The following is a 16,310-nucleotide window of genomic DNA, read 5'->3' on the forward strand; positions in this document are numbered from 1 at the left end:
CTGCTGTGCATCCTCACTCTCTGGATTTGGCTGCGGGATTGTCAGTCAACTGATGCCTTCATGGATCCCTCGTACTCTACAGACTCTGAGTTAAAGAACCATGACTGTATTTTTGCATGTCAAACCAGTGATGTCCGTGGTTTTAGTGCTTTATCTACCTCTAATAAATCGTTAATAAATAATAAATAATAAATCGTCTAATACATTTGTGATTTTGTGTTATACGATACATAAACAAAATGTATTTGAGTATAAATGACGATTGTAACCTTGACCGTGGCACTGGTTTTCTATTTTATCAGGTTTATCAGAAAAGTGTTAATTCAACTTGGTTGTGTGTGATTGCATTACATCACATGGTCGGTGTGTCTTATTTTCTATGCACCAGCATTTACAAACATGAGGATGACATGCTGTTAGAAAGTCAGTTGGTGATGGAAGATGTGGTGCCGGAAAAAAACATATAAATAAGTAAATTACACGACATAGCAGAATATTACAGTGTGCCGCTTCTCACTAGAGATTTCTGAAAGACGCTTGTTAATCTCATTTGTAGAACCAGGACGTCAATATTTGATTGATTATAAACTTTGTCAGATGCATTTAAATTCTATTGAAGTTTACTTAATGCTAATAAAAACTGACAATGCAATTGTTTACTCAATTCCCCTTTAATGAATGAATGCATTTTATTTATATAGCGCTTTTCACAGACAATAGCATCACAAAGTGCTTAACAGAGTAGACATTTAAAAGCATAAAAAACACAATGTGACCCTAGGGTCAATAAATTATATACACAGAGAAAAGTAAAAAATAAAAAATAAAAATGTAAAACATATTTTAAGAGCAGGTCTAGGACATGGATTTACTTTTACACAAACGCCAGCCTAAACAGGTGGGTTTTGAGCTGGCTTTTAAAAGTATCCACAGTTTAAATGGCCAAGTGGCACAGAAGGAAAACAGATGCTGTTGTGTAATGCTTTAAAACAATTCCTTAAAATAGCAAACTCCTAAATATCACATTTTGATGACTTGTGCATTTTTTCCCCCACTATGGTATGCTTGTTCAAATTATGTGCATACCGTTGTCATAATTACGATATTTTCTATCGCACCTGAATGCAGCAGTGGAAAGTCAAAGAAATATCAAGGCAAGAAATCTGAGCCTCTCTGTTCTCTGGCACCAGCAGAGCAGAGCCCGAAGCGTGTGACTAAAACTTAGAGGCCGAGCAACTCAATTTATTCGATAAGAGGGTGAAAACAATGATGATCCTTCTTTGAAACAGACAATAACAATTTGAAGTAACTTGGTCGAGTTTTGAGTTAGTGGACCACTAAAGACTTGAAGAGGAAATGGGACATCCTCATCCACATTTTCATTCTTTCTGTGGTCTGGTTTAAGGCCAGAGGAGTGTGGAGGAGGATCTCTTTTTATCAGAGCTGAATCTACAAAAACAAAGTTTCAACAAATTCGACTGAGGGACTGCGGGAATTCCACAAACATCTAACATTTGAGCTGTGGCCTGCTTACATTGTTTACTGGAGCACACACACACACACAACAGTCACATATCAGAATTGTAATGAGTGTTTGGCTCACTGGAGGGCGTGCTCTCATTTCATTACATCAGTTAATAACCTCAACTATGCAGCTCAGTGACGTTTGGTCACTGAAGTTGTTCTCCAGTCGGTTTCTAGTGCTTAGTTTTACGTGTATTCGCTGCATTTACTTTTTTTCCCACTTCTTGTTATCTTTTCCTTCTCTCACTGTCGCTCAAATAACAGTAATTATAACTAGCAGCCAGTCTAAACATGTTGTTTTCATAACAGGAAGCTTCAATGCATTTTTTTCTGCCGTTTTTATTTTATACTTTAAACTACCGTACTCCCTGAGTCACAAATATTGTACTTTTTACTTTACATTTACTTGGCAGTTAAATATTCTAGTTAATGTCTGTGAGTTGTTGGCATTCACCCAAAAGTCATGTTCCCCTTTAAACCTGGTTTCAGTTACATAACAGTTTGAAGCCCAAATCAGTAAAATGTTCCAATAGTTCTCAAAAAAACACAAGATTCCAAGAAGAAAAATAAATTGTTGGCCTCATGACCAATCACATTTATCTTGTGAACCTTTGAAAGAGGCCCTGACCTCTAGATTGGGAAACACTGGACGTAATACTTGTTAACTGTTTGTGAAGTAGTTCAAACTAGATCCACCTCCACCAGCAACAACAGTGAAGTGCTGCTTACACATTGATGCAATATAATCATGACATATAACATACCAGTCATAAGGGTAATTTCAATACAATTTTACCTGTAATACTGTATATTACCTAGTTCAATTAACTCCATTTCTACCAGTCAAAACATCCAAATGTTTTGTAACAATAATAATAATCCAATTATATCATATATATATATATGGGTTTTTTTGTGCTACACTTTATAACACAGCAAAACTACAGACGATACTCATCTTTATGTTTTCTCGTTTTGTTCTACCAAACTGTTCACCTCTTCCTGCTGCAACGTTTATGTGTAGTGCGCCGTGTCCATGTCATCCTTGCATGCCTTGCATACCAGTTCCTTTTTTTTCATTTTAAGAGGATGGCTTCGAGAGACGTAAAGAACCTAAGCTGTTTTCACCAGGCGAGTCCAGGCCAGTGGTGAACAGACTCAGGACAGAGAGAACACGTGCACATCTGGTTTTGATCTAAGCTTTTGTAGTCTGACTTTTAAAACTCCAGGGCTTTCCCACTGGGTGAAAAGAGAGTCATAGGATTCTCGCTCAAGTTTTATTCAACAGCTTGTGTTGTTTACGTTAACCGCTCACATATTTCCTCCGTATTCCCATTTACCCCTGCTTTGAATTGTTTATGACTGACTGAGGAGGAGTGGGGCTGAGTGTTAATGACTTTACAGCAGCCATAAAGATAGACTGCAACACCGTGTTGGATGTAAACCAAAGGTAGAAGGGTTACATCCACATGTATGAGTGTCATACTTCTCCCCAAAGAACAGCTGACTGAGACATTTTTAAAGACCATATTGGTGTTGTTTTCTTTTTAGAGAATATTTTTCAATCCTGTGATCCATTAAATTGACAAAAAAATAAAAGTTTTGTATTTATTCTAAAACAAGAGAGTAAACTGTTAATTCAACACGCAGACATGAATTCTAATAATTAAAGTTCAAGATGTATATAGTAAGTAAGTAAAAACAGTCCAAAGCCATAGCAGTGCTATGCTAGCAACAGCATGCTAACATGCTGATGTTTAGCAGGTATAATGTTAACCATGTTCACCATCTTAGTTTAGTTACCATGCTAACATCTGCTAATTAACACAAAGCACAGCTGATGCTGATGGGAATGTCTTTAGTTTTACATGTATTTAATGGACAAATTGAAATGTTGAGTCATGAGATAACAAAAGTGATTATTCTGAATTTATCCTGAATGGGGCATTAATGTATGTAAATTCCATGGCAATCCATGTAATAGCTGCTTAGACACATCACTAAAAACCACAAACGTCTACCTGCTCGTGGTGCTGTAGATGACAAGTTAAGAGATCATTAAAGTCATTGCTCTCAACGTACACACAAAGAAATAGACGAACAAACAAAAACAAGGACAACAAATTAGAATAAAACAACACCAATGGCAGGGCGACAGGCCGGTAGTCAATTGATCCTGTGATGGAGGATTTCTTGGGGACCGGGATGATCGTGGAGCGTTTGTAACACCAGCTCTCAGCAAGTGACTCTGCTTCTGTCACCAATTACAAACCTAAAACACCCCACTCTAGGAATGACCTCCGCCTGGCAGACGAGCTGAATGAGTTCTACTGTAGATTTGAAAGACAATGGGACAGCCCTGACTCCATCCCCCACAGCTCCATCAACCAGCCCCAGACCACCAGCCCCCCCCCCCCCCCCAGCTCAGCAGGGGCCCATTCCTCTGTATCACCCCAAGAGACGACTCTCTCTATTCTTTTTTACAGGCTTACAGGCTTTTTTAAAAACAGAACCCCCGCAAAGCAGCCGGCCCAGACTCTGTCTCCCCCTCCACCCTGAAGCATTGTGCTGATCAGCCGTCTCCGGTACTTACAGACATCTTCAACACCTCCCTGGAGACATGCCACGTACCAGCCTGCTTCAAGGCCTCCACCATCATCCCCATCCCCAAAAAAACTAGGATCACAAGACTTAGTGACTACAGGCCCGTCGCCCTGACCTCTGTGGTCATGAAGTCTTTTGAACGCCTGGTCCAGTCCCACCTAAAAACCCTCACTGACCCACTCCTGGACCCCCTGCAGTTCACCTACAGAGCCAACAAGTCTGTAGATGACGCAGTCAACATGGCCCTTCACTTCATCCTCCAGCATCTGGACTCCCATGCCAGGATCCTGTTTGTGGACTTCAGCTCTGCCTTGAACACCATCATGCCATCTCTGCTACATGACAAGCTCTCTCAGCTACACGTGCCCGACTCCACCTGCAAGTGGATCACAGACTTCCTGTCTGACAGGAAGCAGCACGTGAAGCTGGGAAAGCACATCTTATCCTCCCGGCCCTTCAGCACCTGTTCCCCCCAAGGCTGCGTTCTTTCCCCTCTGCTCTTCTCCCTGTACACAAAGAGCTCCACCTCCAGTCACCAGTCCATCAAGCTCCTGAAGTTTGCGGATGACACCACCCTCATTGGACTCATCTTTGGTGGGGATGAGTCTGCCTTCAGGTGACCTGGTGCGGTCTGAACAACTTAGAGCTCAACGCTCTAAAGACAGTGGAGATGGTCGTGGATTTCAGGAAGAACGTAGCCCCACCAGCCCCTATCACTGTGTGTGACTCCCCCGTCGACGCGGTGGAGTCCTTCTGTTTCCTGGGCTCCACCATAACCCAGGACCTCAAGTGGGAGCTTAACATCAGCTCCAGCACCAAGAAGGCTCAGCAGAGGATGTACTTCCTGAGGCAGCTGAAGAAATTCAACCACCAAAGACAATGAAGGTGCACTTCTACACAGCCATCATTGAGTCCATCCTCTGCTCCTCCATCACGGTCTGGTACGCTGCAGCCACTGCCAAGGACAAGGGCAGGCGCATAATTTGCTCTACCGAGAGGGTGATTGGCTGCAATCTGCCGTCCCTCCAGGACTTGTTCGCTTCAAGGACCCTGAAGCGAGCAAGAAAGATTGTAGCCGATCCCTCTCACCCTGGACCCAAACTGTTCGTACCCCTTCCATCTGGCAGGAGGCTGCGGTCCATCAGGACCAAGACCTCACGACACAGGGACAGTTTCTTCCCAACCGCAGTCGGGCTCATTAACAAAGACCCCCACTGACTCTGTCATCCCCAGGACAAATTCCTGGTCACTCCACTGCACATCCCTGTTTCTTTATTTAAACACACTCGACACTTTTAACATTTCACTTGTTTACAGTTTGTTGTGCACTTTATTTTATATTATTTTATATTCTATTGTACATTTTAATGTTTCTATTTCTTGCACTGTGTTGGTTGTTGTTGATTGTTTCATGTTGTTGTTTAATTTTATTGTTTATTGTTAAATGTTATGCACCACCCACCATGACAAATTCCTTGTATGTGCAACATACCGTGGCAATAAACGGTTCTGATTCTGATTCTGATTGAAGCAGGAGGGGACTTCACACAGCTCCAGTGATTGGTTGAAGATCTGCATGAAGATAGGGGCCAGCTGGTCAGCACAGACTCAGGAGGCTGACACACCGTCTGGGCCATGGTGCCTTCCTGATCTACTGTCTGTGAAAGAGCAGACTCACATTCTCTTCGCAGATCGTCAGTGCTGGTGGGGGGTCGGTTGGGAGAGGTGAGGAGGTCGTAGGGGGTGTGGGTGGTTGTTTGATGTCAGAGCAGTTGGGGGGTTGTGAAAGTGGGCTTATCTCCGCTGTCACAAGGACAGATTCAGAAAAACATTCCTGCCCACTGCCATTAGACTTTATAATAAATTCAATTCAATATCTGCTCTGGTATTTTATTTTACTGTAGATATTGTGCATTCCATATGTTATATTTTACTCTGTAAATTGCTGCTGCTACAAACGAATTTCCCCCTGGGGATTAATAAAGTTTACATCTATCTATCTATCTTATCAAACCTGCAGTAGAACACATTCAGGTCGTCAGCCAGTTGGTGATTCTCCACACTGTGGGGGGATGGTCTCCTGTAGTTGGGGAGGTCCTGCACGCCTCACCACACTGACGCAGTTTGTTGGCTGAAAACGTGTTTTCCAACTTTTCAGTGTAGCTCCTCTATCCTGCCCTGATCTCCTTTGTCAATGTGTTTCTGGCCACGATGTATATATATATATATGAAGAATGCTTTCCTGTGAATATAATTATTTTTTGGTTGTAATACAAATATTATCATTATTATAATTATTTAATGTCTGTTTTCATTAGGGCAGCGACACAACAGCATTTGTAGCCAGTTTGCGACATCTAGACAGACTTCGATACAAATACACAAAATTCAACATTACAACAAAACAGATAACTGAATCAATCAAATGAAGCCAATTCATCAAACAGATCATAATCGCAACATTCATCATAATCACAATAAACTTTATTTATAGGGCACTCGAAACAAGTTACAAAGTGCTTATTATAAAAGCACTCTCTGAAATAATATTAAAGTATTTTACAGCCACAATAGTACAATGAAATGCAAAGTAAAACAACAATAAAACAAGACATTCTGTCAGTTATCTTCTCTGTTATATCTGTTGAAGCTCATGTGTCATCAAACGTTCGGGCCTGGCTGATGCTGTTAACGGTGATTAAGTCGTTTATTTAATCACTATGATAAGATGTCCACTCGCACTGTTGGACTTTGGTTTAGTTTGCCTAGTGGCAAACAGAGTTTGCAAGAGTCAGTGCTGTGATTCCGTTACCGGCACAAACATCCAATGTTTGTTGTCTTTCCTTGTCCAATCAGATTTACATCACGTCACAGCTGCATCATCATGCAGCACAATAAAAAAGTATGAGAATCCCACAGGAAAGCACCATCCGTTCCAACTTCTCCTGCAGGTGAGTCGAGATGTGTTTTGTTCTGGGCTGAAACTGCATCTGAAACAATGAGACAATTCCAATAACTCTCCTGGAATGTAAGATTAATTGTTACTAAACTAAAAGACTGAAAGGCAACTTTTGAGGGTAAAATGCACTCCTTTAAAGATTTAATGAGGGAACTGATGTTGCATAATGGCAAATTTGTATATATTCAGATTTAAAGTCTATGGTCTGAAAAAGGCTATAAAAATGACGCGAATTTGTTTTTAAAATGTATTTTAATCTTAATGAAAGTTTAAAAGTATTTAAAGCAGCATAGTGATAGACAGTATAGTCTGATTAACAGTAAACCAATGTAAGTGCTTAGTTCTTTATTATATGTTATCAGTAAATCATAAAATATAGTTTTAATTCCAAAGAGGAGAAGATATGCCCTCATCCACGGTTGGTCCAATTCCAGGAACTTAAAGGGGAACTATTTAAAAAAAAAAAAAAAAGTCTTTCACAAATACACAAATTTACAGCGCTAAAACTCAGATGTGTCTATTAAGACACATTAGACTTGACATTAATTATATCAAGTATAAAGTGTGATGTGCTCCATAGACAATGAAAGATGTTATGACACTGAGAGCACTGAGAGTATATGGTACATTTCTGTTTCACAACTAAGAACACTACAATAGAATAAAGCTCATTTGCGTCTCCCATTCAATGTCTACAGAGCAGCTGCAGATTTAATACTTGATGGAGAGTTTGAGACTGACTTCTCTGGTTTCTGGCTTTGAGAGTATAACTCATGGAAATACCATTTTGGAATTCTTATTTCATGAAAATAAGCTTTCTCTTCTACAAAATATCTTATTCTAAATTCATGAAACAGTTGTCGAGAACTTTTCTGCTCTTGATTCAGAGCAATGAAATATAGATGTTCATTTTGTGAGCTGGAAACACATGACTGTGATAACTTATTCCAAAGTCAAGGTTCCCGCTCCAGTTATTGATGCGATGTCTCTGATAAGCGTGGGGGTTTGGACAAACACACGGTGACTACAAATATTTATTTTATTACCTCATCGCGAGAAAGCCAGGCTGGCATTCCTAGAAAAAGTGAGCACTTTCATCAGTGAGTCATCTGATCGAACAACAAGAGAGCTTTCTATTCAACTTCTGAAAAACAACTTCATGAAACATCTTAATGGCCCATTTTGGATTTCAAAAGGAACATTGTCAGGAAGGTTAACTCCAAGCTAAATGGTGTAAAAAAAGATGGTGCTTTTTTTAAGTCAGCACAGGTATGGTTATATTGCAACAGAGCAAAAATGACACGGAGGAACATGCAGCGTATTAACATCAGGTTATATCATCATGCATAAATGTTTGCTTTTGTAGGTCTCCTCCACTCAGCAGCCATGAAATTCTCCCTCATTGCCACCATTGTTCTGCTTGCTCTGGCACAAGGTAAGACCTTCACATTTACTTTATCTTCTCTAAATGAGAAGAGTGCAAGTATTTTGTTTATTGTAGTTGTGAAAAACATACTTTGACTTTTTTTTTTTTAATCTTTGGAAACCTACAGGAAGCTTTGCACAAGATGCTAGCGATCTTGAAAAGCTCGGTCAGTTATTTGAGAATATGAAGACCAAGTTGACGCAGGACATGACTGAGCTAATCCGCAACCAGGACCTGGCAAACCAAGCTCAGTGAGTACAGCGAACCCGGGAAACCTCCCGTCTCACCACATATAGTCAAGGTTTAGGGTAACATTCAAGATAAGAACTTCGGTTAATGACTTGAATACTTCTTCCACGGCTGTTTAATGGTTGTCAATAATCATCTACGGCTTACTTTACTGCAATAAAATTTAAACACCAAAAAAGAAAATACCAATATACTTATTTCATCATTTGGGGAACATAATTTCATTTAGCGATAAAAAAAAGAAATAAAGATTTGAACCAGGACATGCTAGCAACAGAGACCGCTCTGGATTTTCATATATGATGGTTAACCATGTTCTACCCCACAGGACCCAGATTCAGCCTTTAGTTGCTCAGATTCAGCAGCAGCTGAAGACCATTGCCATCAAAGTCGAGGAGCAGATCAGGCCCCTGACCGCCAACATGCAGGAACAGCTCAAGCCCCAGATCGATAGCTTCCAGCAGCAGATGGAGGCCATCTTCCAGAAGCTGACAGAGCAGACCATGGCCCTTGGAAACTAAACAAACCATCCTTCCAAAAGACGCAAATGTGCTCCCACACCACCCTCTTGCATCTAACGGATGCCCTGAAGGTGCAGCCTAAGATGCGTTTAATGCGATTGCTGACATTATCATCTCTGTCCCAAAGCACGATTAAAACTTGAAACAACTTCACGGTGTACATTGCATTTGTGTATGACGGGTGTTCTTTTGTTGGCCACTTTATCATTGGAGTTTTGAATGGGTTTGATTTGACCAACACATTTGGAGACTCTTACCACGATCATGTTACTATCAGTCATAGGAACAGGCTTATTGCCACTATTTGTAATTTCACAAACAGCCAACAGACACAGATTACTTTGTAAGTTTTATTCAAGCAAGCAAAGGTGAAGGGAAAGTTCACAATAAACAGGCTTCTCCAACCCAAACATTCCAAAAAGGGAAAACAATGGCAGAAAAGGAACGCTTTCAATCTTATTTTATCATGGAATTCTTCTCTAAAACCTCTCATAAACTGGTGATTTTTTATTTTAAGTTTTTCTCTTTTTTGTGTATTTTCTCTTTTTAACTCAGCCAACAAGGCCTGGTGTTTCTGTTCATTAGAGGCCTGGCTGGAGACTTGTTTCCATAGTTATTTTTTTAATATATCATTTGACTTCTTTTTACTTTGTTTTATGCATTTTAATATTTTTTCACTGTTAAGATCCATCGGTGAAGCTAGTATCACGGTTCTCCACTCCTGTGAAAACACAAAAGACAATCTGTGATGCTAATTACTACTGTACATGTTTATGTGCTTCGCTTACAACACGCATCAGCAGTCATATTGAGAGCCATATGGAGGTAATCTCTAATTTAGCATCATTAAATACACAACTAGTACGATATGTGTGGCAGTGTCACGTGAAGCCATAATCTCCTGTCAACACCGTCCTTTCCTTGTTAAAGCAGCTCTGGGAAACGAGTCGTACCTTGGGTTCAGACACTCGGGACACCAGCTGAATTCGTCACAGTCTTCTGGACGGCCTCCTTTGCCTGGTGGGCTTGAAGCACAGCCACTGCCTCGTCCACCTGCAAAGATTGAGTTGTTGAATGTTTGCAACGCCACAACATCGCGGTGGGATCTTTAAAGTGCTCTGCTGCCACAAGATCCACCTTTCCTGCACATCAAGCTAACGAGCATACTTTCACTTAAACTGCAAATGTTTCCTGGGACATTTCTCTTAAGAACAGAAAGTAGTCTCTGAACTTAAGTTCTTACCTTTGAGCGGAGAGACTCTGGGGACTCCAGCATGTGGAGAAGCTCCGAGTTGTCAATTTCCAGCAGCATGCCAGTGATCTTCCCCGTCAGGCTTGGGTGCATGTTCTGGATCAGTGGGAAAAGACGTTCACCTAGAGGAGTGAGACAACACCATGTTAATACATGCGTTATACAATATACAGCACAGACGGTCAAGTGGTGGTGTGGTTTCCTTAGCTGGAGATAGAGGTGGAGTAAAAGTCTCAAGTTGAAATGATATTGCACATAGTGGGTGCAGTGAAAGTCGGGGGGGGGGGGATGAAGAGCTGTTGCTGAAGCTTACCCAGCATCTGCTTCTGTTCCTGTGGTGGAGCAGTTGCCAGCATGGAGGAGGTCAGAGGCTCCTGTCCCTGAACATGGACAGCAGGCTGTGGGGAAAGGGACGCAGGACATTATAAGTCAAACGTTTTCCCCACATGGAGGGCAGAACAGGTCAGCAGCATTTGGTCTAACAAAGAGATTTGTACCTGCTGCATGGGGACTTGTGGCTGAGCAGGTATGTGCTGCTGGGGATTGCGGACTCCCGCGGCATATTTGTACTGAGGGACTCCGCGCACAGGAACGCCTGCTGTTGCAGCTGCGATGGCTGGTCGGGGGCCCATGGTCTGAGCTGTGGCAAGAACAGGGGGACAGAAAGATTAACACAAAGAAATAAGCAGCAGACATACAGTCGAACTGTATTTGATGTGTTGGACAGACTATTGATTGAGTACGGGTGACTGACCGACACGCTGGGTGGACATCATGCGGGGCACCTGGGAGGTCGGCCGCATGGCACCGAAGGTCTGAGGGCGCGGTGCTGAGGGACGCATAGCACCCGGCATGTTCTGGAAGTCTATGAACACACAACAACATAGTGGCTTTGTGTACAAATGACTACTTTTTGTTTCAGTGCTTTAAAATGACAAAACAATGATGGAAGGACAGCTTAAGAAAGGCTAGATACTCACGTTGTGGCCTGACACCTTGGGTGGCCCAGCGTGGGCTCGGGCGGAGCTGGGCCATCTGCCCAGCAGCTTGGTAGTACGCGGCGCGGTTCTGGGCCTGAGGTATGGCTGCCATGAAGTAGCCAGAGGGCGGGGCAGCCTGGTAGGGATTGATGACCGGGTTGGGCACCGCACGCACGCTGGCCATGCGCTGCATGTACTGGTTGGTCAGGTGGGCCTGGCGCTCCTCCTTCCGCTGGGCCAGGGCCACGTACAGCGGCTTGGTCGCTACGATGCGCCCGTTCATTTCCGTCACCGCTTTCGTGGCCTCCTCCGGGGACGAGAAGCAGACAAAGCCGAAGCCTTTGCTGCGCCCCCCCTCCATCATGACCTGAGAGAGTCAAATGTAACCGATGAATGAATCTGGGCACCGGTAAATGAAAGCGGTTCCTACAAGTCATCGATAAAATTACAGAAAGCAAAGAAAACAGCTGATGTCCTACCTTGGCACTGGTTATGGTGCCGAATGGTGTGAACTCCTTTCGCAGACGTTCATCGTCAATCCCGTCATCAAGGTTCTTCACGTACAAGTTGACACCCTGAAAATAAGACAAAACTAATCTTAACTTTTCTTTGAAAACATTACATATTGGGTAAAAATAATCCAATGCCAAAGGACTGAAAAAAGTCCCATAACTATGTATTTAATGCATTTGTCTGTAATACATATTCATCCCCAGAGATCACGGTGAAGAAAGGTGGGGCCCATGAACTACAGAGTCACTGTCGCAGCCATTTTGGCCAGTGCAACCTATTGAGGAGGGAGCACCGAATTTGACAAAGCTGCAGCCGGTCAACCTGCTTGACCGGACGGCATCACCGAAGGGATCGATTAGAAGCAACTATTAAACTATGACGCTTCACTTTGGGCGCAAGAAGTTACGTTGAATCTGACAAGAGGAAGCGGACCTGGTAGCGAGTCATGCGGTCTTGTTTCATTTGCTCAAATTTGCGCTTGAGCTCCGTCTGTCGCTCCACCTTCTTCTGGGCGCGGCCGACGTAGATTAGCTTGCCGTTGAACTCCTTCCCGTTCAGCTCATCCACTGCCTGAAGGAAAGGGGAAAACAAAGTCAACTCGGAGGCCGTAGTGGTGGACGTCGCCAGGCGGTCGGGACAAACTCTTACCTTCTGGGCGTCCTCGTGCCTTTCAAAGCTGACGAACCCGAAGCCTCGAGACTTTCCGCCGTCATCCGACATGACGCGGATACTCATCGCGTTTCCTAAACAGAGACATGCATTTCGGAACTATATTTTACCCAATTGTTTTAATGCAGATGATCAAACCATTGCGTCTCTATGCACAGGAGCAGACTTAAGTCGTTTCATAGAGCTGTTTGGAGATTGGACACACTGACTGACCATATTTACTGAAGACGTCCCTCAGCTTCTCTTCATCTATGTCTTCGCCGAAGTTTTTGACGTAGACATTTGTGAACTCTTTGGCTCGGGCACCCAGCTCCGCCTCGCGCTCTTTGCGAGATTTGAAGCGACCCACGAATCTGCATTGAAATGGACATTAAGCTAATTATTAATTCGACATTAACTATGTTAATTATAGGAATGATGAAATGTTCTGCTCATCGCAAGTGAAAAGCAGACCACGTGTGTTCATCAAGCTCATTATTACACACTTATCACACATTATGTGCTCAAGCATCATTGTGCAACCTTCGAATCAGAACATGCGCAGCGTTAGTTGAACAAAAAGTATTTTTCCGCTTCACATATTAAGTTTGAAACAAGTTAAAAACATTCACTTACACTTTGCGGTCATTGAGCAGCATGCCATTCATTTTCTCAATGGCTCGTTCGGCTGCCTCCTGAGTCTCAAAATGCACAAAGCCGTAGCCTTTAGAGCCATTCTCGTCACAAACCACCTGAGAGGAAGAAACGCATGCTGCTTTAAAGACACACACAATGCAGTACATTGAACCTCAAACTGACTTATTCGTCTCCTCTCTGAAACAGACTTTCTATTGTGTCCTTGTGTTGGGAAACGAGTCCAGAATTACTTTAAAACTGTGTGATTGTTAAAACCCTTTCTCCCATTGCCATGTATTATGTCTACTGAATGTAATAACAAAGACAAACTGTTGGGGGACAATTTCACACGATGTAATGTCTCTAGTATAAATTACCATCGGACATTTACGAAGCTCACACATGCAAATGATGGCTGCACTCACAATGCTGTACCACAATGGTGGACCATCCCCGATTCTGGTTAGATACAAGAAACTGGGGCTAGATCCACACTACTAGGTTTCTGTTTTGAAGCGCATATCTTTAATAAAACCCTGGCTTTGAAAGGAAATTTATTGGTGTGGATTGAGCCTGAGTGGGGAAACTAGTCTTTACCTTGCACGACAGGATGTTTCCAAACGCAGAGAAGGTGTCGTACAGAGCCTTGTTGTCGATAGACTTGTCAAGATTCTTAATGAAGATGTTTCCCACGCCGCTCTTTCTCAGTGATGGATCCCGCTGCGACCACATGATGCGCACAGGCCGCCCCTTGATCACGTCAAAGTTCATGGTGTCCAGTGCACGCTCGGCTGAGGGAAGAAACACGGGAGCAGGGTTTAGATTATTTATGACGGACAGTCTTGACTGTGTTCTAGAGCTTACGGTTTGTAGGGAAACTGAATAAAACTGTGAGCTTTAGGGCACAGTTTTACCACCATGATGCTGCATGCAAGTATCCACGCTTGTATGCATCCAAGAAAATCAAAAAGGCAAATGCAGACCTGTGCTCTCATCATGGGAATGCAGAAAATGTAGATATTTGGCTTCTATACAGTATGCAGGGCTGACATATTCTAACATTTTTATAAAACAGGTATACTATTTATTTTTAATCTGCAAATAAAGATGGCTGTTCAGATCATTCTAGGGAGATTCAATCAAAATGTGTTGTGTCAGCGGTTTAGGGAGAACAGTTGGGGTGTTGTCCCGACAGAGCAGAGATAAAGAGGCATTGAGCATTCAGCTGGCCGATAGATAGCGGTCCACTGCTACGTTACTAGGGTGGGCAGGGCGGACGTGGTGCTTTGCTGCTACGCCACTGCTGGGGAGGTTCAACTGAGGAGACCGTACCGACAACATGTCGGCCGCAGTCACGTGTAGTAGAAAAAGGGGGCTAGCTTTCACTTGTCACATACTGTCATTGTAAAAAAAAAAAGAGAGATTTAATAAAGTACCTACCGTCCGCTGGCTGTTGGAAGTTGACATAAGCGTATCCGAGGGAACGCCGGGTAATCATGTCCCTACAGACCCGGATCGATAGGATAGCTCCGGCTGGGCTGAATTTCTCGTACAGCATGGCCTCGGTCACATCTTGATGCAGATCCCCGACGTACAGGGAAGCCATGGGGTAACTGGGAGCACTGGGATTCATTATCGAGGCTAGTAAAGCACCTCGAGCGAAGCCGGATTTTCTTGACGGGAAAAAAAAGTTTTTCCGGCTACAGTACGAATGGTTAGCTCACGGTCACGAACGTCACGTCAGTTTGGGGGCAGAATGCTGATGGTTAACGTTAACAACCGTTGGCTTGTCAGATGAAGGGTTTTGAGTAAAAAAATGTATGAGATAAATATGCTAAAATGACAAAATGTCGACTTCTAATGGGGTTAAAACTGGCATTTAAATGTGACACACAATGATAAAAGCAAATTAACGTTACTTAGCTTCAGTTCTGAACCAGTAACACGTCGACTGAAAAATAAATGCCGTTGGATTTGTTAGGCAGCCCGTTCTTATACGTTACCGTCCAGTCCGCGAATGTCTAACGTTACTCCAGCTTCACCGTTGTTACAAAAAGAAAAAGGAAAAAAAAAAGGGATTTTTTGGGTTTTTTATGTTTTGAGGTTTTTTTTGTATTTTTATTTTTTTATAGAATGTGTGAGCGGGCTCAGGAGCACACACGCACTCACACAGCACCAACAGCCGGGATTGAGGGTGGGTGAGCACCAGGAAGTTGACGTTTATATACTAGTGGGCGCGTCACCCAAATGGACCAATAATCCTTCGGTGTAGTTGGAAAAAAAAAAAGTCGATAAAGGGGCGTTGACCACAACCGTACGCATGACGATGAAATCATGTAAAAAACCCATCGTTAAAGACTGAAATTGACTCATTGGGTTGACCACAATAGTCGACTGTTTGGTGATTCTGTGTGGGGACGATGTGAATTCCTCCGCAGTGCTTCGGGGAGATCCCCGCTACCGGTGCTCGGAACGTCATGGGCTTGTCATGGCGTAGAGGCACGAGGGTTTACTGCACACACCGCATGATATGCCTCGTGTCACTTAGCAAATATGATACGCAGGTGTGAGTCACATACAAACCCATCACGCTATAAATGTACCTTTTAAAAAAAAAAAATAGGAGCATATGCTGTGTGGTGTATCTCTTAAGGGCCTTATCAGCTGCTATCTGAGGGAAACTTCTCTAGATTGTCTTTAAAGGCCATTGATCAGGGCGAAACAGTTTACTGAAACTGTTTAGGGTAGAATGTGATGTGATCGGCTTACTATCGTTCCTAAATATAAGTTTACAGCAGTGTGCTTATGATCCACCTGGCTGTGAAGACAGATTAGAGTTTGACATTTATGCAAATACCAAACAAAGACTCATCACTCATGTGAGTTTGACTTGTTTTGTCTTGTGTGTCTAGACTAATGTCTAGGTTTGTGTAGCGAAATCAGATGTAAATGAAAGGTATTGAAAATTGAGTTTTTACTTAAGTAAGCTAAAGTATTT

General features: G+C 42.8%; 2 protein-coding genes across 2 annotated transcripts; one reads left to right on the forward strand and one right to left on the reverse strand.

Annotated features, from left to right (window-relative positions):
* Positions 1 to 7,069: 7,069 nt before the first annotated feature.
* LOC306791868 (type-4 ice-structuring protein-like) lies at positions 7,070 to 9,317 on the forward strand. The gene is made up of 4 exons (XM_079288776.1): positions 7,070 to 7,079; positions 8,454 to 8,522; positions 8,641 to 8,764; positions 9,091 to 9,317. The coding sequence occupies exons 2-4, from the start codon at positions 8,474 to 8,476 to the stop codon at positions 9,281 to 9,283; spliced, it is 366 nt and encodes a 121-aa protein (XP_079144902.1). The 5' UTR covers positions 7,070 to 7,079; positions 8,454 to 8,473; the 3' UTR covers positions 9,284 to 9,317.
* Positions 9,318 to 9,625: 308 nt separating this feature from the next.
* On the reverse strand, positions 9,626 to 15,493 carry LOC306791392 (polyadenylate-binding protein 1A-like). The gene is made up of 14 exons (XM_079288081.1): positions 14,753 to 15,493; positions 13,910 to 14,103; positions 13,313 to 13,428; positions 12,911 to 13,050; positions 12,677 to 12,771; positions 12,461 to 12,598; positions 11,995 to 12,090; positions 11,516 to 11,882; positions 11,290 to 11,400; positions 11,033 to 11,175; positions 10,849 to 10,933; positions 10,527 to 10,657; positions 10,237 to 10,336; positions 9,626 to 10,004 (listed from the first exon to the last, which is right to left on the reverse strand). The coding sequence occupies exons 1-13, from the start codon at positions 14,943 to 14,945 to the stop codon at positions 10,244 to 10,246; spliced, it is 1,902 nt and encodes a 633-aa protein (XP_079144207.1). The 5' UTR covers positions 14,946 to 15,493; the 3' UTR covers positions 9,626 to 10,004; positions 10,237 to 10,243.
* Positions 15,494 to 16,310: the final 817 nt, after the last annotated feature.

The sequence above is a fragment of the Melanostigma gelatinosum genome (genome assembly GCF_949748355.1).
Source record: "Melanostigma gelatinosum genome assembly, chromosome: 17".
Lineage (NCBI taxonomy): Eukaryota > Metazoa > Chordata > Actinopteri > Perciformes > Zoarcidae > Melanostigma > Melanostigma gelatinosum.

What these genes read in the sequence shown, in the direction of transcription:
- LOC306791868 (XM_079288776.1), top strand. Translation starts at nt 8,474, where the DNA reads ATGAAATTCTCCCTCATTGCCACCATTGTTCTGCTTGCTCTGGCACAA. An exon ending in TCTGCTTGCTCTGGCACAAG is followed by an intron (nt 8,523 to 8,640) that starts GTAAGACCTTCA and finishes GGAAACCTACAG; the next exon opens with GAAGCTTTGCACAAGATGCT. An exon ending in GACCTGGCAAACCAAGCTCA is followed by an intron (nt 8,765 to 9,090) that starts GTGAGTACAGCG and finishes TCTACCCCACAG; the next exon opens with GACCCAGATTCAGCCTTTAG.
- LOC306791392 (XM_079288081.1), bottom strand. Translation starts at nt 14,945, where the DNA reads ATGAATCCCAGTGCTCCCAGTTACCCCATGGCTTCCCTGTACGTCGGG. An exon ending in CCAAGGTGTCAGGCCACAAC is followed by an intron (nt 11,401 to 11,515) that starts GTGAGTATCTAG and finishes GTGTGTTCATAG; the next exon opens with ACTTCCAGAACATGCCGGGT. An exon ending in GGAACAGAAGCAGATGCTGG is followed by an intron (nt 10,658 to 10,848) that starts GTAAGCTTCAGC and finishes TCACTCCTCTAG; the next exon opens with GTGAACGTCTTTTCCCACTG.